The sequence below is a fragment of the Nicotiana sylvestris genome, chromosome 8, assembly GCF_000393655.2.
Source record: "Nicotiana sylvestris chromosome 8, ASM39365v2, whole genome shotgun sequence".
Taxonomy (NCBI): domain Eukaryota; kingdom Viridiplantae; phylum Streptophyta; class Magnoliopsida; order Solanales; family Solanaceae; genus Nicotiana; species Nicotiana sylvestris.
In genome coordinates this window covers 104,869,253-104,893,903 of record NC_091064.1, presented here as the reverse complement: position 1 = coordinate 104,893,903, position 24,651 = coordinate 104,869,253, and the positions used below count along the sequence as shown (strand labels likewise).

The 24,651-nt window shown below is 37.7% G+C and overlaps 1 protein-coding gene across 1 annotated transcript; it reads left to right on the top strand.

The window, feature by feature from the left end:
* Positions 1 to 151: 151 nt before the first annotated feature.
* Positions 152 to 24,512, top strand: LOC104229978 (AP-4 complex subunit epsilon). The gene is made up of 11 exons (XM_009782709.2): positions 152 to 1,071; positions 2,031 to 2,216; positions 4,232 to 4,447; positions 4,548 to 4,658; positions 15,028 to 15,225; positions 15,309 to 15,440; positions 16,386 to 16,442; positions 16,568 to 16,684; positions 18,197 to 18,274; positions 22,045 to 22,188; positions 22,899 to 24,512. The coding sequence occupies exons 1-11, from the start codon at positions 505 to 507 to the stop codon at positions 23,988 to 23,990; spliced, it is 2,898 nt and encodes a 965-aa protein (XP_009781011.1). The 5' UTR covers positions 152 to 504; the 3' UTR covers positions 23,991 to 24,512.
* Positions 24,513 to 24,651: the final 139 nt, after the last annotated feature.

Below are 24,651 nucleotides of genomic sequence, written 5' to 3'. Positions count from 1 at the left end.
TTGAACGACTTCTTGATTACGAAAAATAATTTAGTGAATTGTATGTAATAAATTAAAAGTTGAGTGATCATCAAATTACAATAATGCACATACCAGCTAAGCAACTACAAATATATCCAATTAGCATAAATCCAAATTAGTGAAATTACCTATGGCAGTGAAAGAACACATGCGTAACACCTGCTAGCTATTCCATCAACCATATGGTAGCATCTCTTTTTTTCCTCCCTTAGCATTCTCATCGTCTTCTTCCACAGTTCCACTGCCCCGGTCCCAAGAACACTGTCCTTTTTCTCTTCTGCATATACACTCCCATAAAATCAATCTCCTTTTCACCTGTAACTCACTCTCTATTCCCTTTCTACTACTCTCCCCATAGATAGATCCACCAAAATTCAAACCCTAAACCCCCAAAACGACACTGCCTGATTCAAATCCAAGCCACCAGAATTGCATCCTCGATCCAAGCTGGAGCAGTTGAAGACAATTGGTAGGGAGCTCGCAATGGGCTCCCAAGGCGGATTTGGACAGTCCAAAGAGTTTCTCGACCTAATCAAATCCATCGGCGAAGCCCGATCCAAAGCTGAAGAAGATCGAATCGTGATTAACGAGATCGAAACCCTTAAAAAACGAATCATCGAGCCTGATATACCTAAAAGGAAGATGAAAGAGTACATAATACGATTAGTGTACGTCGAGATGTTAGGCCACGATGCATCGTTTGGGTACATACATGCTGTGAAAATGACTCATGATGATAATTTGCATCTTAAACGTACTGGTTATTTAGCTGTGACGCTTTTTTTGAATGAGGATCATGACTTGATTATCTTGATTGTGAATACTATTCAGAAGGACTTGAAATCGGATAATTATTTGGTGGTTTGTGCCGCGTTGAATGCCGTTTGTAAGTTGATTAATGAGGAGACTATTCCAGCAGTGTTGCCACAGGTGGTGGAGTTGTTAGGGCATTCTAAAGAAGCTGTTAGGAAAAAGGCTGTTATGGCACTTCATCGGTTTTTTCAGAAATCGCCATCGTCCATTTGCCATCTTGTCTCCAATTTCAGAAAGGTGCATTCTTTTGCATATGTTTTGTGTTTATTAGTAATAGTTGAATTGGTTGTCGAGACTACATTGTCATGTTGTGCCTGTGTTGCATCCTTTTTGTGGCAAGGATGTGGGGTAAATGTATTATTGAGGTAATTAGATGCATTCCAACATAAGTTATGCAGAAATTAATGTTGTATTATTTAATGTGGGATAGAATGTCCTATAAGAATACATGTATTAGCAATATATGGGTAAGAGTACTTAAAGAATAAAGATGCCCTTGCAGTTATTAATTTAGTATGGTCTCATTTCCTTGCTTCTAAATTAATCCTACGGGAAAAAAAATTATGAAAATTACTCGTGTTTGTTTTCAAGATTTGGAGGATGTAATAGGGCATGGCCTAATGAAAATTTATGTCCAAAATATTCATCCGTTCTACAGCCGAGGGTCTATCGGAAACAACCTGTTTCCAGGGTAGGGGTAAGGCTGCGTGCATCTTAGCCTCCCCAGACCCCACTTTCTGTTTTTGAGAATGGTGGTGTCCGGGCCAGTTTGTGCACATCTCGACTATGCCACCGGGTACCTACTACTTCCCACCAACATAAGTACCGCGTAACTCCGCCCATCAACGCTTAGGCAGATAGGAAGAAATTTGCTTTTCTAACACTTTCTGCTAACTGTACAGTGGAGAAAAATAGGATTTGTTGATTTTTATTGAACTTTTATTTCTAATGATTTTGTGAAGGTCCAGAGGATGTTAGTGACCTTAGTATGGTGTTATACAAAAAGGAAATGATTGAGGTGATGGGTAAAATTATGAGAAGAATGTAAGATATAAGTGATGTCATGGTAGATAATGAACTAAAGCTTGTGCACATTCAAAGGGATGTCGATGATATTTCCATCTGCATTAGAGAAAACGATCTCCTATGGTTTTAACTGATTCTATTTTATTTGGAATGATTATTTTGATTTGCAGAGGCTATGTGACAATGATCCTGGCGTAATGGGTGCTACACTTTGTCCTCTTTATGATCTTATTGCTGCAGATGTTAATTCTTATAAGGATTTGGTTGTCAGCTTTGTAAGCATTCTAAAACAAGTAGCGGAACGGAGGTTGCCCAAGAGTTATGATTATCATCAGATGCCTGCTCCATTCATTCAGGTATTTTAATCAAAGTTCTAGTTGCTCTCTTGCATGAGATGCACTTAAATTTTCTTTGTAAAAGGCTAAAGGCTGGAAAGATTGTATTTTTATGTGCCTTGTCTTGATTCAAATGTTCTCTAAATTCTGGAGTGGCCATTCAAGTCCATGCTACCATCTCACTTCTGAGGGCTGGACCTCTGATTTGGCTGAGGTTTGAATCCTTCCATCCAAAAAATATACTTTCTATGCAAAATATAGATTGCTTCTTTAATGATGTCATTGAGATAAAATTAGTAGATCCATAGAAGAGGAAGGTAGTTAACCTAGAAGAATTAATAGTTTCAAGAAGTCGATTATTCAATTGCATTCGAGGTATAGTTAGTGTTGTGAAGAGCGTGAAGCGAGGAAAAGCGACAACCCCCATTTCACGAGAAGCGAGAAGCGAAGCGCTCACTTTTTATAATGAAGCGGAATTTAATTTTTAAAAAAATAAATAAATACTGCATAGACAACACATATAATTGTAAGTAAATGTTTAATACTTCAATTAAAAAACTAAAGAGTAGCATCGATTGGGCATAAATTTTGGGCAGAAACTGGAAAAATTGGGCAGAAATTCTCTGAAAAAAATTCGCCAGCATTTCGGCACTTTTTAGACGTTTAGAAAGAAAAAGAAGAAGAAGACTGAAAATCAAAAGTGCAGAAGCAGAACATATCTGTACTGTTGAAGAAGAAGAAGAACAACCCTAGATATGCTTTGAGATTATTTCAGAAATCAGAAGTTGATGAAGAAGAGAAGAAGAAATCGCTACTGTTTTTGAAGAAAAACCCTAGTCTCGTTGTTGTTGAAGAAGTCCAGACAGTGTTTATGGTTTAGAAACCTCGTTTTTTAATAAAATAGGGCTTGGGTTAATTTTAAACATAGAAGCGGACGCTTCTAACGCTTCTTCTCGCTTCACCGCTTCTCGCTTTTTACAGAGAAACTGTCGCTTTTTCGTACCAGAGTCGCTTCTATTACCTGAAGCGCTGCCATTCACGCCTCGCTTCTCGCTTAAAGCGAGGAAGCGAGCGCTTTTTTAATCACTGGGTATAGTTTTATGTGGAACCATTATATTTATCTCTGCCATTTAAATGCTAAAAGCCTTTATATGTCTATGCAGATGCATACAACTATACATACAATGTTATTTTTGTATTTCAATTTTGATGAGTCACTTAAGATCAATCTGTGGTCTAATTTTTCCCTTGTCAATCTTAATCTTTTTGACATTATTATCCGTGATTGTCTTTCTTGGCTTTGCCGTTGGTATTGCTTTTTAACTAATCCACCTTTCTACAAGCTTCTACTATGTTCTGAAAATAGTTATACTATTCAATGAGATAAAATCTCAAAATGTCAAAGCTGTTTTCTGATTATTCTTGGTATGTTGCTGAAATACTGTTTAAAGTTGATATTTGGGAATAGAAAATTGGCTAATATCAACTTTCTAAGATTACCAAATCTAAGAATATAGCTGACCCCAAACTTATATAAAAAAATATAGCTCACCCCAACAAATTTTGCACTTGAGGCGTAGATGATTGCTAGATTGACCAGATGTATGGGTAACTTGATTTTTTTGAATGTCTCTAGCAAAAACGAGTTTCCGCAGTTAAGATTTTCTAGCCTTGCAGAGTATCTAATTTTTTGCAAATAGAAAATGATTCCATATAAAGGTGATGAAGAACTAACTACTTCTGCCTATCAACAAGTAAACCATGTCAATTTGCTGGCTTTACATTAGCTTTAGGGTCAATTATTTTGGCTTAACACAGTGTAGAACTTGTATAGAAGAAACCAGTAGCTTATTGAATAAAGTAGTGCAAGCAATCTGATGGTGAATGTAACTATTGATTTGATAGGTCTTTTTCCATTAATCCTCTTACTTTTCTGCTTTTAGAGATTTTCAAACTGTTCTGTTGTCTATTTGTTCTACTTTTCGACAAGAAATGGATCTCTACTTGTAAGCTCAGTTGCTGTTCTTTACGTGCAGATCAAATTGTTGAAAATTCTGGCATTACTGGGAAGCAGCGACAAAAAAGCCAGTGAACAAATGTATACTATTGTTGGTGACATTATGAGAAAAAGCGATTCAACCAGTAATATAGGAAATGCTATTCTATATGAGTGCATATGTTGTGTTTCCTCAATACATCCTAACCCCAAAGTATTAGAATCTGCGGCAGAAGCAGTTGCCAAATTTTTGAAGGTTTGTCTTCTTTATCCTCCTGCGTGTATCTTTTTGTTGCCGTGCCTCTTACTTTTTCTATGTTAGAAGCTAATTTCTTTCAATATTATCTGGTGCACAGAATGATAGCCATAATCTAAAGTACTTGGGGATTGATGCGCTTGGTAGATTGATAAAGATAAGTGCAGAAATTGCTGAGCAGCACCAACTAGCAGTGATTGATTGTTTAGAGGTTGGAAATGTTACTTCTCAGGTTTCTTCTAAACAAATGATATTTCAATTTATGGAGCCATCACAATGTTGGCTTTCCTTTCTGTTTATGGCTGCAATACATAGCTAGAATATTCAGCTATTTTATTTCAGCAATGCAGCACCTTTATTTGTGTTTTGCTCGTTTTTTCCAAACTGTAGCTGGTTATTGCATCGAATTTATTGTGCATTGCAAGATCAGGAGAACTCCAACATAATTTGATTGAAATGTGTGACCCTAGTCTTCTGAACCATGCCATATCAAACATAATAAAAGTTGTAAGCATTTCGGTTGTTCTCAATCAACAATGGGTTGGTATTAGCACTATTTCCAAGAAGAAAAAATGAAAAGAAAAGAGACTGATTTTGTTTTTTAACAATAAAAAATTAGCCTCTTTCCCTTCTTCTCTTCCTTTTTGGACATATTGGTTAATTCAAAGAAGATCAAGTTGATGCCACCAGAAGAGTCAATGAACCAGGTAGGTGAATGCCTCCAAATAGAATGGAGCCTCTTGCCCCCCACCCCCCACCCCCAAATGCTTCTTATTACCTTCATTGATGAAAAACCTGGAAAACTTTTGATCATTTTTATGGAGTGCCCAATTATATTGAGTACTAGTATTGTCTTACTTCCCAAGTTGAATCAAAAGCCGAAGACATATAACTTTGTTGACTTTGCTTCTTTCCTTTCTTATGCAGTTGAAACCAAATTTTCTTCTGAAGGTCTAAAATTTGGACTATTTGGTTAACACCCGTAACCACTCTCTAGCCACATTTCATTAGAATTTTTTGGGTGAAATTAACCATTTTCTTGAGCAAGCCTTGGCACCTTTAATTTAACTTTAAGTTTTTTTTTGGTTCTTCTTGCAAGGCTAGAATAAAGAAACTCTAAGCTAGCGTTTGGACATAGATTTGATTGAAACTTGAAAAAAGAGTTTTTGAAGTTGTGTTGAAATATAATTTTTGAAAGTTGAAGTTGTGTTTGGGCCGAGGGTCTATTGGAAACTGCCTCTCTACCTGCATTAGGTAGGGGTAAGGTCTGCGTACAGACTGAAAGTACAAGGGGGGGTGAATTGTAAATATTTAAACTTAATCGCTTATTAGTTGACTAATTAATTGAGTAGTCGACTAGATATGATAATTCAACAGATATAGTAAAAGAAAGTAAATTGCAGAAAGTAAATGCAGGAATTAAAGACACCAGGATTTTATACTGGTTCGGATTCAATGTGAATCCTAGTCCAGTCCCCTTGGGTTGCAAGGGAGTTCTCTTTTAGTAAATGTGTTTCTCCGAGTACAATTGTAGTGAATTTGCACGCAGTTTCTCTAGCACTCGTTTTTGATACATTGCCTCACCAGTGTTATGCTCTCTTTCTTTCCCTGACTTGTTACACAACAGATCTTAGTGAACTACAATGTTTGTTTGCAGTAGAATAAAGAGAGTGATTTTGGTTCGATCAAAGTATATCAGACTAGGGTTTAAGGCGGGATATAAATACTTTGATGGATGGTAGAGGCTTTACAACCCAAGAGATTTGATCCTTGGAAAGAAATTGATTCTTTCCAAGAATAAGATAGTAAGCAGTTGCTTCTCCTTGATTTCCTTCCTTCAGCAGAGATACGAGTGAAGACTTGCTCCTTGATTGTTTGTCTTTCCAAACTTAGTCGCGTACCAATCTTCTCATAACTTTCGATCTTCCGGGATGTTGCCCTTGATTTGTGCCTTAACTTAAGGCTTGCTTGATTCTCTCCAACGTTGCTCTTTGCTGATTGGATTCCGTCCAGATTTGCGAGTCCTTTCCTTAGTTGTCCAGATTTGCTGATTGTATAATAATCTTTGCTAATTGATTTCTTCCCTTATTCATCATGATTGACTCCAGCATTCTTGTGGTATCTTCTTGACTTCTTGTAATTGATTCATGCACATGTATATTATTTGCATCATTAAAACTGGATCTAGCAATCTCCCCTTTTTTGATGATGGAAAAATAATATAGTAATAAAAAGAAGTAAATACCAGTCGACTTCCCTGTGTTTTACTCCCCCTCAATGTATGTAGTTGACTTGACTGATCCATGATACTCCCCTCAATGGATGTAGTCGACTAGACTGTGGCCAAGTCGACTTCTCCGCTGTACCTGTAAAAATACATATGCTACCTGGACAATATAGATTCTCTCCCTTTTGTCATCAGCAAAGAGGGAATAAAACGAGAACTAAAGAGATATCATTAAAACTAAGGAGGTAAAGTGAATATCCAACGGCTGGGCACAGAAGCAGCACAACAAAAAAATAAAAGTCATCCAAAAGCTGAAAACACAGCCCAAAACCAACAGAAAACAAATTGTCTTAAAACAACCACACTAGCGGCGCAGGAAATAGGTAAGGGTGTTGCAGATGGCCTCCTTTAACTGTTCGAAGCTTGCATTCGCAGAGACGCTCACACCATCCAACCTGTCATGAATCTCCCTGAAAGCTTTGACAGCATTCTCCCTCACTCTGAGAACAACAACTCTAATTTTGGACACGTCAGACCCTGTTTCTTTGGAAATAACATGAATGTCACCAACAGTAGACTAAGTAGCTGTGAGAAGGTTCCTGATTTCAGAGAGTTGAGAGTTAATAGCACAAAGCTTTTCACTAAGCTCAGAACTGTCAAGATTAAGTGGAGGAACAGAGGGTGAAGGTTTGGGTTCTACAGGGGCCTGCTTTGCTTCACTCTCGCTCTTCTTAACCCAGGAGCCCTTGATATTCACATAGCCCATACTAGCAAAGGCTCTAGAATTGTAGGACTTGGAGACAGTGATGAAAATAGTTGGACAGGGAAATTTGATGGGCTTCCAGAATATGAGTGATTGCCGTGCCACAGGGTAGACTAGTGGGATCTTCAACACTCTCGATCATGAATTGATAACCCAGGAGGAAAGCTTGATTTTGAGTTTGGTTACAAGGCAATAGACAAAGAATATGTCTCTTTGAGAGAAGGTTGAAAAGGAGCCAGTACAGGGAAGTAAAGTGGTTGCCACAATGTGGGCCAGAACCCAAGTTTCGAAACTGACATCACTGGGACCTAGTTGGTTTGGAAGGGATTCAGAGGGACACTCAACAATACACTGTTTGGCTTGGTCAAAAGTAATTTCGAAGTCATCAGGCTAGATGTTTTTAAACAAAGTAGGAAAACCAGAACAACGACACTGAAAAAGTGCGTCAAACAGGGCACAATCAAGAACAATGCGCTTACCTAGCACTAGAGATTCCAACCTATCAGGTTTACTAGAACGAAGATTTGCATAAAACATTTTGACCAGGGGTTCATATACCTTAGGCGGAGGAATAGAGAAGAACTCTGCCCACCCTTGATAAACGAAAAGTTCTTTGACCTTACAATTAAGGGCTTCCATGTCATCAAGATCGACAACCCTTCCATGAGCAATGGGCTTGTCTTTTAGAGCAATAAAAAGATCCCTATTTGGGGAATCCTAGAAATTTAGGTCAGATTCAAGAGAGGCAGAGAAATCAACCTTTGATTTCTTTGGAGTGGACGAAATAGGGGGTTCTTCTATGGGTCGCTTGCCTAAAGCCTTTTCTCCTAGAAGTTGTGAGTGTTCAGAAAAATCTCCCTGAGATGAGGTGAAGCCTTCAGAGTGATCAGACCCTACGTCTACTTGTTCAGGGGGCGCAGAAGGGGGTTTTGCTTTGGAACAGGTGCTCTTTCTGGTGGAAGCAAAGGGATTTTTGGAGTGTTTCGCTATTGTATAGAAGGAGCTTTGATTGAAACTTTTGGAGAAGAGATGGAGATGAGAGTGATTGAAGGGGTTTTCTGTCTTAAGAAGAGGGTTTTGACGGTTGTAGGAAAGAAAAAGTTGTCAGTTGAGAAGACGTGATGATTGGCTTTCCATCTTCGAATTGCAAACTGATGTGAAAGAAGTGAAAAGAGAGGGAAAAACGGAGGCATAATTAAAGCATGGGAAAAGGACAATAAAATTAACTAAGCACATAGGTCCTAAGAGTTATTAGAAGTGCAAATAATACCAAGTAAATTTCTTAAAGTACAAAATCTCTCTTCTAATAAAGGCTTAGTACAAATGTCAGCTAGTTGAGCAGAAGTTCCAACAAAAGATATTTCTATGTCTCCCTTAAGAACATGATCTCTAATGAAATGATGCTTAATATCTATATGCTTTGCTCTAGAATGATGCACAGGATTTTTCAAAAGACAAATAGCACTAGAATTGTCACAAAAAATTTGTATAGGCTTAAACGAAAGTTCATAGTCACCCAATTGATGAGATATCCATAGTAGTTGTGCGCAACATTGTCCAATAGCAATGTATTCGGCTTCCGTAGTGGACAATGCGACTGATGCTTGCTTTTTACTATTCCAGGATATTAATGCCTTTCCTAGTAATTGACATGTACCGCTTGTGCTTTTTCTATCCTCTTTATCACCTGCAAGGCCAGCATCTGAGAAACCTTCTAATTTAAAAGAGTTAGAGCGAGAATACCATAATCCATGAGATACAGTTCCAATGAGATATCAAATGATTCTCTTTACAGCGGTCAAATGTGACTCCTTGGGAGCTGGCTGAAACTTGGCACATTTACATACACTGAACATGATGTCTGGTCGACTTGCTGTCAGATACATTAGTGATCCAATCATTCCACGATATTTGGTTTCATCAACAGGAGTGCCCTATTCATCTTTGTCTAGATTCGTAGAGGGGCTCATTGGAGTGCCAATTGATTTTGCATTGCTCATACCAAATTTTTGAATCAGCTCTTTTGTGTATTTGGTCTGACATATGAAGGTTCCTTCTTCAGATTGTTGAATTTGTAGCCCATGGAAGAATGTAAGCTCACGCATCATACTCATTTCAAATTCGCTTTGCATAAGATTTGAAAGTTCCTTGCACATAAGAGGGTTAGCACTACCAAATATAATGTCATCAACATAAATTTGAATAATGAGGTTACCTTCTGATGATCGTTTAATAAACAGGGTAGTATCAATTTTACGTCTTGTAAAGCCATGATCAACAAGAAAGGTACTTAGCCTATCATACCAGGCACGTGGAGCTTGTTTCAACCCATACAGTGCTTTAGAATTTTGAATCTTCAAAGCCTGGAGGTTGTTTCACAAATACTTCTTCATCGATGAATCGATTTAAAAAAGCGCTTTTAACATCCATTTGGAATAGCCTGAAACATTTAAAAGATGCGTATGCTAGAAGAATTCGTATAGATTCCAAACGAGCTACTAGGGCGAAAATTTCATCATAGTCGACTCCTTCCTGTTGTGAGTAGCCCTTAGCAACTAGTCTGGCTTTATTTCTTATGACCTTTCCATCTTCGTTCAATTTGTTCCTAAGCACCTATTTTGTTCCGATTACAGACACATTATCAGGTTTGGGTATTAGTTTCCACACTTGATTCTTGCTGAACTGATCTAACTCCTCTTGCATGGCTTGCACCCAGCTTGAATCTTTCAGTGCTTCCTCTATCTTTTTTGGCTCAATTTGAGAGATCAAAGCGATGTTTGCTTTCTTTTTGAGAGTTGCCCTGGTTTTCATTCCTTTGTTAGGATCTCCTATAATGAATTTCTGAGGATATTCAGGCTCGCTTCTCCATTCATTTGGACGAACTGCATTTGTAGTCGACTCGATTTGTGGATCTGGCATATTGCTGCTATTTTCACCAGTTGACTCAGTCGCAGCTGGTGTATTAATCGACTCTTGTGATTCGCCTTTATCCTGAGTTTTTTGAGTTTGATCTTCGTCACCTGCAGTAATTCCTTTCTCGACCAAGGGATTATTTTCATCGAATATAACATGTACAGATTCTTCTACACATAAAGTACGTTTATTATAGACTCTAAAAGATCTGCTATTTAATGAATAACCTAGAAAAATACCTTCGTCATTTCTTGGATCAAACTTTCCAAGATTATCCTTACCGTTATTGTGAATGAAACATTTGCTCCCGAAGGGATGGAAGTAACTGATATTTGGACGTTTACCTTTCCAAAGTTCATATGGGTTCTTCAGTATTGGCCTTATGAGACAGTGGTTGAGGATGTGACATGCTGTACTTACACCTTCTGCCCAGAAGTGGTTTGACAATGAGTGTTCTAGTAGCATGGTTCTTGCCATATCTTGGAGGGTTCTGTTCTTTCTCTCCACAACCCCATTTTGTTGTGGTGAGCGTGGTGCAGAGAAATTATGAGTGTTTCCCTGATCATTAAAAAAATCTTCAAATGCTCTGCTTTCAAATTTTCCTCCATGGTCACTCTGAATTGTTGAAATCAAATGTCCCCTTTCTCTTTTAACCCTTTTGCAGAAAACTTTAAAATTTCTTAATGCTTCATCTTTATGAGACAAGAAGATTACCCAAGTGAAACGTGAATAATTATCAACAATAACAAAGGCTACCTCTTTCCTCCCATGCTAGCAGTTCTAGTAGGCCCGAATAAATCCATATGAAGTAATTGCAAAGGTTTTGAAGTAGACACTATATCTTTATTTTTGAAAGAATTTTTGGTCTGCTTACCCATTTGACATGCATCACAAATATGAGTTCTAGAAAAATTCAATTTGGGCAAACCAACAACTAATTCATGTTTGGACAGTTTTCTATCAAATGCATGCTAACATGACCAAGTCTCTTATGCCATAGCCATGGATTATCAGACATAGAGGATAAGCAAATATGACCATCTATCTTTTCAAAACCATCAAGTATATAAACATTTCCATACCTTTTTCCAGGAAGAATTATTTTACCTGATTCATCTTCAATAGCACATCCAGTTTTCTTAAACTTTACCTCATATCCTGAGTCGTAGAGTTGACTTATGCTCAAGAGGTTGTAGTTGAGGCCATCGACGAGATAAACTTCAGTAATGTCACAATTGTTATTAAAGGGAATTGTTCCAGTACCAACTATTTTGCCCTTTGAATCATCCCCAAATTTAACACTTCCTCCATCGATTTTTGTAACTTCTTTGAACAGGTTTTTGTCACCTGTCATATGACTGGAACACGCACTGTCTAGATACTATTTTCCTTTGCGGCTTACTCTGTGGTGTTCCTGCAAGACAAGATAATTACTTTCTTTTAGGTACCCAAGCTTGCCTGGGTCCTGGAGGGTTAGTGTTACTAGGTTCAGAACTCTTTGGTTTCCAAACCCATCCTGACACATTTGATTTACGAAAATGACAAAATGAATATTTATGCCCACTTTTATTACAGTGATGACACTTAACATCAGACCTGCTTATAGGTCTTTCATAGGTATTGGAACTAGTAAACTTGGTTCTAGCAGGTTCTTTTCCAGTTGACTTGTAAGTTGTCTTGTTTGACCTAACCGAACTGTGACGGGTGGATTTGCGCATGCTGTTGAGCTGCATTTGCAAATCCTCAAACTCTTCTTGAAGTACTTCCTTTTCGATTTCACATACTTCATGTTTGAGTTTCCAGTCTTTAACCTCCCTAGTGAGTCTCTTAAGTTCATTCATCATTTTTTGAGACTCTTTCAAGGTTGAATTAAGGATATCCTGCAATTCATTACATCTTTCACAGTCATAAGATCTTACCTCACTAGTTTCACCTCGTGCCATGAAACAGTTTTCATTCTCGTCATCTGAAACATCTTCATCTGTCCAGCATCCTGAAGTTTTGTTCATTTCATTTTCCAGAATTGTCATGAAGCAGAGATTTGCTATTTCTTCATGGTCAGAGTCATCCTCATCGCTCCAGCTTCCGAAGGATTTGTTCTTGTTGAAGCCTCTAGAGATCTTCCTCTTTAGTTCTAGGCATTCAGCTTGAATATGCCCAAATTTTCCACATTCGTAGCATTTTCCATCATTCTTATCCTGTTCGTTGTATTGCCTGGATCGTCTTGGTGGAAATCTTCCTTTCTTTGTGTTCCTGTATCTTCTCATTAGCCCATCCATATTTCTAGACATCATAGCAATCTCTTCTTGCAGAGCTTTAGGATCATCAATTTCATTTTCAGCCATTTCAGTAGAGGTTTTGAATGCAACTATTTTCTTTTTCTCCTCTTGATTTGTCTTTTTGAGATGCGTCCTTTCAAAGGCAATTAGTTCTCCTCGTAGTTCATCATAGGACAATTTGTTTAGGTCTTGAAATTCCAGTGTGACTACTTTGGTCTGCCAAGTGGTTGGCAGACTTCTGAGAATTTTTCTGACTTGATCACCATTGGTGTAGGGCTTGCCAAATGCCTTTAAATCGCTAATTATTTTGTTAAACCTGGCAAACATCTCTTCAATGGATTCTCCTTCTTTCATTGAGAAAAGTTCGTAATCATGAACCAGCATGTTGATATGTATTTCCTTTATTTTGCTGGTTCCTTCATAGGTGACCTCAAGTTTGTCCCACATCTCTTTGGCTGTGTCACAACTTGATATTTTCTCGTATTCTTCACCACTTATAGCGTTATGAAGCAAATTTCTCGTCTTGTTGTTCACTTGTACTACTTCTAGTTGCTCCTTTGAGTATGAATCTATATCTTCAGGGTCAGCAAGTGATGGAGTGCTAGCTGGTAGGGGATAGTTTCCCTTTTTGATGACTCTCCAGACTTTGACATCGTAAGCTTTAGCAAAGATTTTCATTCGTACTTTCCAGTGAGAAAAATATTGTCCATTGAAGTATGGTGGTCTAACTTGTGAAGTTCCTTCCTGAAAAAGAGCTCCTATGATAACCTGATTTGCCATGATCTTTTCTCACAAGCTGTTAAGCAAAAGTAAAATGTAACCCTTGCTCTGATACCAATTGAAAGTACAAGGGGGGGGGGGTTGAATTGTAAATATTTAAACTTAATCGCTTATTAGTGGACTAATTTATTGAGTAGTCGACTAGATATGATAATTCAACAGATATAGTAAAAGAAAGTAAATGCAGGAATTAAAAACACCAGGATTTTATACTGGTTCGGATTCAATGTGAATCCTAGTTTAGTCCCCTTGGGCTGCATGGGAGTTCTCTTTTAGTAAATGTGTTTCTCCGAGTACAGTTATAGTGAATTTGCACACAGTTTCTCTAGCACTCGTTTTTGATACAATACCTCACCAGTGTTATGCTCTCTTTCTTTCCCCGACTTGTTACACAGTGAACTACAATGTTTGTTTGTAGTAGAATAAAGAGAGTGATTTTGGTTCGATCAAAGTATATCAGACTAGGGTTTAAGGCGGGATATAAATACTTTGATGGATGGTAGAGGCTTTACAACCCAAGAGATTTGATCCTTGGAAAGAAATTGATTCTTTCCAAGAATAAGATAGTAAGCCATTGCTTCTCCTTGATTTCCTTCCTTCAGCAGAGATACGAGTGAAGACTTGCTCCTTGATTGTTTGTCTTTCCAAACTTAGTCGCGTACCAATCTTCTCGTAACTTTCGATCTTCCGGGATGCTGCCCTTGATTTGTGCCTTAACTTAAGGCTTGCTTAATTCTCTCTAACGTTGCTCTTTGCTGATTGATTTGCTGATTGGATTCCGTCCAGATTTGCGAGTCCTTTCCTTAGTTGTCCAGATTTGCTGATTGTATAGTAATCTTTGCTAATTGATTTCTTCCCTTATTCATCATGATTGACTCCAGCATTCTTGTGGTATTTTCTTGACTTCTTGTAATTGATTTCCTGCACATGTATATTATTTGCATCATTAAAACTGGATCTAGCACAGACTACCCTTCCCAGCCCCCACTTGCTGGGAACATACTGGGTTTGTTGTTGTTGAAGTTGTATTTGGACATGCGTTTTATTTGAAGAAAAGTTAAAGTTTTGTGAGTGGAGGAAAAATTTTCGCCCAAAAATTGCCATAAACCAGTCTTTGGGAACTTGAATTTTTTTTTCCTAAACATGATCATATTTCATAAACAAACAATGTTTTCAATTTTTTTTTTTGAAAAAATGAAGCCAAAATCTATGGCCAAACGGGAGCTAAGTGACACCGGCGGGAACTTTGGATTTCAAATAAGATAATTATTCAACTTATTGATCACGGGTATATTACATATCTTTAAAGGCCATATTTTGAGACATGTAACCCGTGGGTTATGGGCTTTTCTTTTGCCTAACTTCTAAATATCTTTTGTCCTGCCATAGTTCAGGTTTTTTCTTTACAATATGGCTAATTAGCTATGGAGTTTGTTTTATGGTGTATCTTTATTCATCTATATGCTGTTTGAAAAATGGAAACTTGCTCCATTTATTCATTTTCCAAAAAGGAACAGTTTCCTCCCTTTCTTACAGAGATAGCTATTAATCAATATGGTTTAGAAGATGGAGATGCTTTCTAGGCTGTTCCCTTTATGACACCAACCATTGTATACAGGACCCAGATGACACACTGAAACGGAAGACTTTTGAGCTGCTGTATAAAATGACAAAGCCATCGAATGTAGAAGTTATTGTCGACCGTATGATTGATTACATGATGAGCATAAATGATAACCATTACAAAACTGAGATAGCGTCCAGATGTGTCGAACTGGCCGAGCAGTTTGCACCGAGCAATCAATGGTTTATCCAGGTCAATTTAGCATAGCAAATTAATTTGTCATAGCGTTTGCTCTATTCTAGTACCAACTACCATGTTTTTTGACGTGCTTACAGACCATGAATAAAGTGTTTGAGCACGCAGGAGATCTAGTAAATTTAAAGGTGGCCCACAACTTGATGCGGCTGATTGCCGAGGGATTTGGAGAAGATGATGATACTGCAGATACCCAGCTGAGATCATCAGCTGTATGTGTTTTTAACTTTTTGCTTTGATTGGTGCTGAATTTCTTTTTCAGCTTTAATGGATATTCATCATTGGTGATAAACGATACAATCTTGAGCCTTCATTTTGGAATACTTGTATATATGATTTTTCCCATGCAATAATAATTGCTGTACTTTATATAGAAAACACATTACTGCCCTGAGCCTGTTTAATCTTTTGAATATAGTTTGGTTTCTCTCAGATGGAAAATTTTAAAAGGCTAAGAGCTAGCATAACTTGGATAGAATCTGGTCAAAACGAAGTAACAAGCTTGATAAAAAGATATGTTTAGATTAGCTATTAACTTATCAACAAAAAAGAAAAAAGAAAAAAGAAAAAAGAAAAAAAGAAATGTTTAGATAACTATTATGCTAGAAATTGGTGGTCTGTCGTCTTATTTTCATTTAAGTAGTATTCTAAGCTATAGTTTATTTCTTACTGAAAGATGGTTTTGGTAGTTGAGGGCCTGAGGTAAATTAACATCTGGATCGTTTTAAAGGAACTCCCCTGGGGGTCTTATTGTATCAGTTGCATACATGTATTAGAAGGAATTATTGAATACGTGTTAAACTTTTATTCTCTGTTCTGATGGCTGGAGAGTAAGCTAATAAATGTTCTGTTAGTGTTAATTCGTAAGTAACTTAAATTTTTGTGATGATTCCTTGTTTCTGTCATGCCAAGCTGAGAATTTGAAATACTCTTGTTGCAGATTCTGGATAATCTTATGTTAAGTGTTATTATTCTGCAGTTACCAATAAAAAAAGTGTTAGCAGTCTGCACTTTATTAAAGGGCCCCGCATTATCTACGTCTTTACACCCCTTTTTCCCTTTATCTTGCTCATGTTGTATATAATTGCACAGAAGATATTGTTTTTGTATATTCTGTTTTTGTGCCTCTAACAGATTACACTTATGATTGGTTGCAGGTGGAGTCATATTTGCGCATCATGGGAGAGCCAAAACTTCCCTCTGCATTTCTCCAGGTTTTCAAACCGGTCCCCCACCTATTTACAGTAATAAAATGTTGCCATGCTCAAATGTCACACATACATGTAATGTTCTCAGTTCACCTCTTCTGGTGCTTAACTCATAACCTTGTGAGTTACAGGTTATTTGCTGGGTCTTGGGGGAGTATGGAACTGCTGATGGGAAGTATTCTGCCTCCTATATCACAGGGAAAATATGTGATATTGCTGAGGCTCATTCAACTGATGACATGGTCAAGGTATGCGAGATCCAATTGCTGCTCTATATCAGCTGCGATCTTCTAGTATGAGCTGTTTCTGTATTACGATACAATTTGATCTTAAAAGCTAGTAAACAGAGTGATGGAAAATCACCTAATGGCATTTGTTCTATTTTGATAAGCTTCCTCAATTTTCTGGCTTTCAGAATCGTTTTACCCTCTTTGCCCTTTGTTCTCGTTTAACTCGACAACCGTAGTTGAGAGTATGTGATCTGAGCAATGTCGGAGGATAGCCCCCAAGTCTGTTCTATGTCGTGATATGATTGTCCAGGACATGAGGTCCTTGAATTATGTATTTGATATCTCCTGCTGTCTTATACCTTTTGTATCATATTCATTTTGATGACAAGTTGATTTTTTATCTCATTACGGTAATTACCATATAAATCAATTTTTGGAACTTAGTATAGTGGCTAGTTGACTTTTCAAAAGAGCCTTGTAAACACTTGATAATGCTGGGAAGTTGGTTCAATAACAGCAGGCTAAAATTTTAGGTGATCTATTGCATATACTGAATACTGTAAGGGGTTTGATGGCTTTCTTTTTTTTTGTCCAGTACTCTTTTCCTTAGTCACTTCTCGAGACAAACAAAAGGAAATTTTACAAGTATGTTCCTCTGAAGGTGGATCAAACCTTCTTCTCTGTTTTTCCTTGTTTTGACAACATGCTGAATTTCTTTGAAGCAGAAATAGGGGCAACTACTCATTTCTATGGTTGCAAGAGATTACGTTATTTTGTTGGTATGGAGGGTAAGCAAACAAGAATTTTTTTGAGCTATATACTGGTTCTACTGTGAAGAAAAGACCTCTTTTTATAACCGAGAAATCCCGAGGTAATGGACCCGCCCTATACTCTTCTCCACTTAAATACCAGACTTTTTTCTTCGGCAGGGTTCGAACTTGTAACGTGCGCCAAACCCGCACATTACACTTTGCGCTCTTACAATTAGACCAAAGACCTTGGGACTATTGCGAAGAGAAGACTTGTAGCAGACAAAGCATGTGTAACTGGTGCTAAGAAGTTACATCTTTACTTTTATGGAACTTGGAAATTCTTAAATTTTCCCTAATACTGGAGATAGATGCCAAGAAGGGTAGAGTTTTGAAAGACTTACTGCAACTTACATTATTGGTTACTTCATCGAAAACTTACATTATTGGTTAATAAGTGAAATTATTCTTGGCTAGTAGCATTGGATGCATCATGTTCTTCCTGTTTTAGGGATACCTATTTGGTATAGTCAAACTATTTGACATGTTGCTTGTTGATCTTTATGTACTAGTATTAGTCTTAAAAGTCTAAAGCCTTCTCTCTGGTGCTAATACCATGGGTACCTTTGAGGTTGCATGTTGTACAGGCACTCTTGTACTTACGCATTGGGTATTTCTTCATGGTGTTTCCATTATCCTAATTTCAGTATACTGCACCCACACTAAAATATACACTCTTAAAAGTTGAACTCTTTATGGATTTTCGTTTCTTCTTTTATAGGCTTATGCAGTATCGGCACTTATGAAAGTATATTCATTTGAAATAGCAGCTGGGAGGAAAGTGGACATGTTGCCTGAGGTAAGGAATTAACTTTCGAGCCTTCAGTCAGTATTTTTTTCCCTTTGGACAAGATTGATTGAGACGTACTAGTGTTTATCCCAACAGTTAGGCTGAAAGGTTTTCGTTTATTTTGCTGACTCCCTGATTGTATCTTTTGGTAAGTGATGTGATCTGCACCTCTTGGCTCCATGTTGAATAAACTCTCACGTCTACTGTAACAACAACAACAAACCTAGTGTATAGTGTGTATAGTGTCTGGGAAGGGTAGTGTGTATGCAGACCTTACCGTACCTTATACAGATGGAAAACTCTCATGTCTACTGTCAAAAAATAAAAAGTTCTTAGAAAGGGAGAAAAAACCATACCCATTTTGCAGATGCAGAAGAACCATCTTATTTGATTTAATTTAATGGGTGGTGGGGAACTTAGATAACCATGAAATGTAAATTCTTAGAGTCGCAAGGCAAACGCTTTAGTTTTATTTCTTTTTGGTAAAACCACTGGTATAACATCCGATTGCTGATGAAGAGCTTAACACTTGTATATTATTTAAATGAGTTCTCATGAGGGCAAAAAAATGAGAATGAACCTTTTATCTTTGTATTTCTCGCAAGGAATAAAAGAATCTTATTGCTTTAATAGGTCTGTTCCACAAAAGACCATTTTAATATTGAAATGGAATGAGCTCGACTAGAGTGGAATGGATATGGAGGATTCATACAACCAATCCCAACTAGTTCGGGATTGAGGCATATTGATTGATTGCTTGTTAAAAATGAAATTGCTTCCATAATATGAAAAAAGGGGAAAAGCAGGCTGCCTCCCCATTATATTGAAGTAAGCCAAGACTCTTCTAGGCCGTTTGATTGCCGGTTAGATAGGAGTTATACATGTATTAAGACTAGCATAGCTCAAGGATTTTGGTACCTTAAAGTAGCTATTAGCTTATTTTGATTTGATAGAGAGGTCATATGCAAGCTCCAGAAAGTACAGGGAGGTAAATTCTTTTAGCCTAGAGAGATTTCTTCTGGATCAACACAATGTTGAACCTTTTGGGAACCAAACTTCATTAACCATTTATAGCCGACTACAAGCTTCAATACACCTCTAGCATTATTATCAAAACTTCATTAATCCAAATGGAATACGTTTTTCATTATTAAGAGGACAAGTTTCAATATGCCTCTAGCATATTCTCAAAACATCACTTATCCAAATGGAATGCATTTTTCATTATTAGGTGCAGTATAGTCTACAAATAGTGTCCAATTGACACAAATCATCTGTGAAGCATACAGAAATCTTTTTCCATAGCTGCAATATTATTTCATGTTGTGTAAGATATGTGATCAAGCTACTCTTTCCAGTTCAGCTGACCTCACTTCTTAGTTCATAGTTTGGAAAAAGAAAGTGTAATTACCTTAATTATATTGCCTTCTTTAGGTTATTTATTCTGTGGCGGTCTATCAATTTTGAATTTATAACTCTGGCTGGATAGTGGAATGACTGATGGTTTACTATAATCAGTTGAGCCGCAAATTTGAGTGACGCCAAAAGTAGGTAAACTCCATTTTCCAATGAACTGTATCGATTCCTTTCTTGGGCCGTGTAAAATTAATGACCAATACATCCAGTATGAAATGAAGAGAGTAATTGTTGTCACATAGAAAAGGAAGTAAAACAGAAAAGGGTTAAATGTATCCTTGTACTATCGAAAATAGTTTAAATATACCCTCCGTTATACTATTTGGTTTTCTGACCCTACCGTTATACTATGAAACAAATATACCCTCATTTTGAACGGAATGCCACGTGGCTGCACATGATTAAATGAACCCATTTTACTTTTCTTAACCCGATTCACTTAAAAAAACCCACTATCCGACCAAAAGTGCCTCCCGTGTAGATCAAACCATTGCCAACATCACAAAAACACGTAGTCGAACAACACACCATCCCAACCTTCTGCACAACTATTTTAGTTGCCATCAAGTCAAAATTCCATATCATACTCCCACAGAAACAAATGATTCAGCTGGTCGAAATAACAATCCACAAATAGGGAGGGCAAAAATGATGAATTTATGGAAAATCCGATCTCATTTGAGGAAAAAAAAATTGGCCATAAAAATTTTTGTTGTAAAATTTCATGATACAAATCTGCAAGCATATGTTGGAAAACTTTCTTGTCAAAACAACTTTTGAAGTCTTCTCATAAGTCAGAGGTCTCTCAGTTTACTTCTTCAATTTGTTACCACCCTGAGCAGGTTGAATCGAATATGCCGTTGTTATTGCAATTAAAGCTATCTGAGATGCTGCTATGACGGCGTTAGACACCGGAGCGGCGGTCAGAGAGAGAACATGGCATACAAAAGTCGCCGAAAAATTCTTCGGCAAGATTCCGACCATACTCTGAGGTCGGAGTTTCAACTATTTATTTCTGTCTCCCTTAAGGATTTGATAAATAAACAGAAAATATGAAAAAAGAGAGCAATGACTCGTCGGGAAAATGTATTTCCGGTCATATCCAGTAAAATCTGGTCCCAAAACTTTCAGATTTCGACTTCTTATATGTATTTCTCTAGATCTGTGTATAAATGTGTGTGTAGGTATAGAGAAAGGGGAAGAGAAGGTGCGAAGTGAGTAATCTGAAGGTTCTCCATGGTTCCGGCGAATTCGCTGATGGAGATTCCTGCCACGGTCATAACAGTGAGGCGAGGGAGAAAAGAGGAGGAAAAGAGGAGAGAGAGAGAGAAGCAGTGAGGGTGGACTTTGGGTCGGATTGTGGGGTTTTAAGTGAATCGGGTTAAGAAAAGGAAAATGGGTCGATTTAATCATGTGCAGCCACGTGGCATTCCGTCCAAACTGAGGGTATATTTGTTTTATAGTATAACGGTAGGGTCCGAAATAACCAAATAGTATAACGAAGGGTATATTTAAACTATTTTCGATAGTACAAGGATATATTTGACCCTTTTCCGGAAGTAAAATGCTGTGGGTCTAAACTGTGAGTCAGATTGGTGAAAATTGTTAAACAGATGTCAGTAAAAATGACTCCAGATAGGGAAGACCATTCACCAGAAAGTGAGAGTCCTATTTGGTTTACAGTGAGAACAAATGAAATTGGAACGAGAGGAACAGTAGATGTTTTTATGGAATCTCTACTCCAAATCACTCTCTCAAAGCTAGATGCCTACTAAATCTTTTTTGCTGGTCTAAGATAGCTACTGTAATTAGTACTGACCAATTTTTGGATTTTGTTTGTTCCCTCATCTTAGATTGACACACTGTAAAGGGGCTAGCTTTCTTTTATTTATGCATCTCAACTTGTATCTATGCATCTTCTTGATGCTTTTGGTAATATAACACCTTACTTCATCCAAAAAAATAAAAATAAAAATGAAATTGGAGCCATCCACCACCTAAAGAGTAGGAGTTCAATGTTAAATAAGTGAGGCGTCCTACTAACCTAACAGTAGTTTGCTTTTTTTTAATTAGACAGTTGATTTAGAAAATTGCATAACATGGCTGATGGCTTTATAGAAATCATCTTGATGAAATATGCATAATGTAGCCCCAACTCCATCTTAATTTGCCCAGATCCGTTTTGTATTGTTGAGCAACTTGGCCTTCTGTTTTATGGCTTCTAGTAGTGGCAGTACTTAGTGAGATTTATCATCATGTATGTCATCTTCCAAAAACAGGGGAAGGGAAAAAAAATACAATGCTAGATTTTCTTTCAAACCTTAATAAGAATTTCAGACTGCTGAAGTATCTGCTTATTGCAGTGTGAATCATTCATTGAAGAGTTGTTAGCATCACACTCTACAGATTTACAGCAACGAGCATATGAACTTCAAGCAGTTGTTGGCTTAGATGCTCGTGCTGTTGAAAATATTATGCCAATGGACGCTAGTTGTGAAGACATTGAGGTAAGGACTTTGCCAGAATCTATTTCATGTTTCTTAACCAAAGCTATTTCTCAAGTTATGAGCAGGCTTAGCCATATTGTCTGGGTTGTTAGATATTCATGTTTTTACCGCGTGTCCATTTGATGAGTATTACAGTACGTGCATGCATCTTGTTTAAGGGTGTTGTTAGTATCACCGAGTTGTCCCCGTCGTCCCCCCCCCCCCCCCCCAAAAAAAAAAAATCCAAAAGAAAAGAAAAGAAGCTTATTTTGACTGTTTTGAAAAACCACGGTTCTATCTGTTCATACTAGACCTTATATCACTAATGTATCGGGAAGTTTTGGAAAAAGTCGGCATGCTTATTTTTTTGGAAAATTTGTGGAGATGGCTCCGTCCTCTCTTGCTATCCTGTGTGAGACATATTGTTTGAAATTGCCGCCTTCATCTTGGTGCTTCATACCTATCCCTTAGCTGCTTTTCTGGGGATGAGAATGAAAATGTTAGGGTGGTGATATTTCGTGTTGCGGGTTTCATATTACCAACTTATTTTCTCGGGTGATGATAGTGAAAAAGGTTAAGGTGAATGTCCTTGTAGATTTGATGTTTTGACCTATTTTTGTTACTGGAAAGATATGATTCAGTCTACTCTCTGTCACAGGACTCAAATTTTTCTTTTTCTATCTTTGTTTTTTGTTTAAACCGAGTGCAACTAATATGAAAATTTTCTGCAGGTTGATAGAGAACTATCTTTTCTCAATGGTTATGTTCAAGAGTCACTGAATAAGGGGGCTCAACCCTATATTCCTGAGAATGCACAATCAGGAGCTTTAACTATCAGTAGTTTTAGACATGAAGAACAGCATGGATCCTCAGGACATTCTCTTAGATTTGAAGCCTACGAGCTTCCTAAACCCTCTGTGCCATCAAGACCTTCTCCAGTCCCACCAGTATTCTCAACCGAACTTGTTCCTGTACCAGAACCAACTTATCACACAGAGTTTCATGAAGCTGTTGCACCAAAGTTGTCCGCATCTGGTACAGGCTCATCTGAAATCAAGCTACGACTTGATGGTGTTCAAAGAAAGTGGGGTAAGCAAACTTATTCTTCTTCCTCACCATCTACTTCAGACTTTGATACCTACAAGACTCAGAATGGAGCGACACAGCGTGATGTACCAAGCAGCTTAAGCTCAAAAACACGTGATGTATCTTATGAATCAAGAAGGCAACAAGAGGATATTAATCCGGAAAAGCAAAAACTTGCTGCTTCCCTCTTTGGGGGCGCATCAAAATCTGAAAAAAGACCTGCTGGTGCTGGGCACAAGGCATCAAGGCCAAACAGCCATACTGCAGACAAGTCTCATGCAGAAAAGACTGGACCTTCTGATGGAGGTGCTGCAAAAGCAAGTCCCCAACCACCTCCAGACTTGCTTGACTTGGGCGAACCAACTAGTATTAGTAGTGCAACTTCTGTGGATCCGTTTAAGCAATTGGAAGGCTTGCTTGACTTAAACGAAGGTAGTCCAGCTCCAGGTTCTAGCGGAGATAGTGCTACTAAAGCGCCTGATTTTATGTCTCTTTATGGGGAGACTTCCTTCCGTGGGCAAAATATGATGGGAACGGAAAATCTCCTTTCAACCGCTGAATTTTCACATGCACCCGACAGAAATGGCCATGGAACAGGAAGTACAGTTACAAATTCAACACAATTAAGTAAGGGCCCGAATCTGAAAGATGCTTTGGAAAAAGATGCACTTGTGAGGCAAATGGGTGTGACACCAACGAGTCAGAATCCCAACTTATTCAAGGATTTGCTTGGGTAAAGTACATGGACATGTGTATGTGTTGGAAGTCTATTTAGGCCTTGTTGTAGAGTCTTTGTTGATTGAACTAGATCTGTGGTGCTGGAAAGCTACAAATTTATTTGTTGGAAAAATTTACAATTGAAAATACAATTTGCGAGGAGCTAATTGTCGTATGAGCCTGGTATTTTGCGTAGCAGTTGCACATGGAAAAGTTTATGTGAAAATGGTTTCGACTGGTAAGGAATAGTTGAAGCCACTTGAGCTTTTGACTTTGAGGTTTCCGGAGTAAAAAGGCTGACATGTTTTTGGCGCAGTCACGACCATAGGTTTGCCATGTGCTTCAAGACGTATCACAGTTGTGTTTTATGTTGATCTTCCTTTTCCTCTTATCTTATTGAAACTATTCTTTTTGCTTTTTCCTGGAGGCAAACTGTACCATTTGGAGAGGTATTGTACCCTTATATGATGTTGTAAAGCAATAAGCATTTCTCAGGTTAAATTGATACTGGCTTTATCAGTTGAATGTGGATTCAGTTCGAAGTCTGCTTTGCAGAAGCTTTATTGTTTCTTGATAGCATGTTTGACTATATTATATCTCTAGTTTCATGAAGGAATTGAATATGTTATATCTGCAGCTTTTCAGTTCTATGTCGAAGGCGCTGCATATATTGGTTTATAA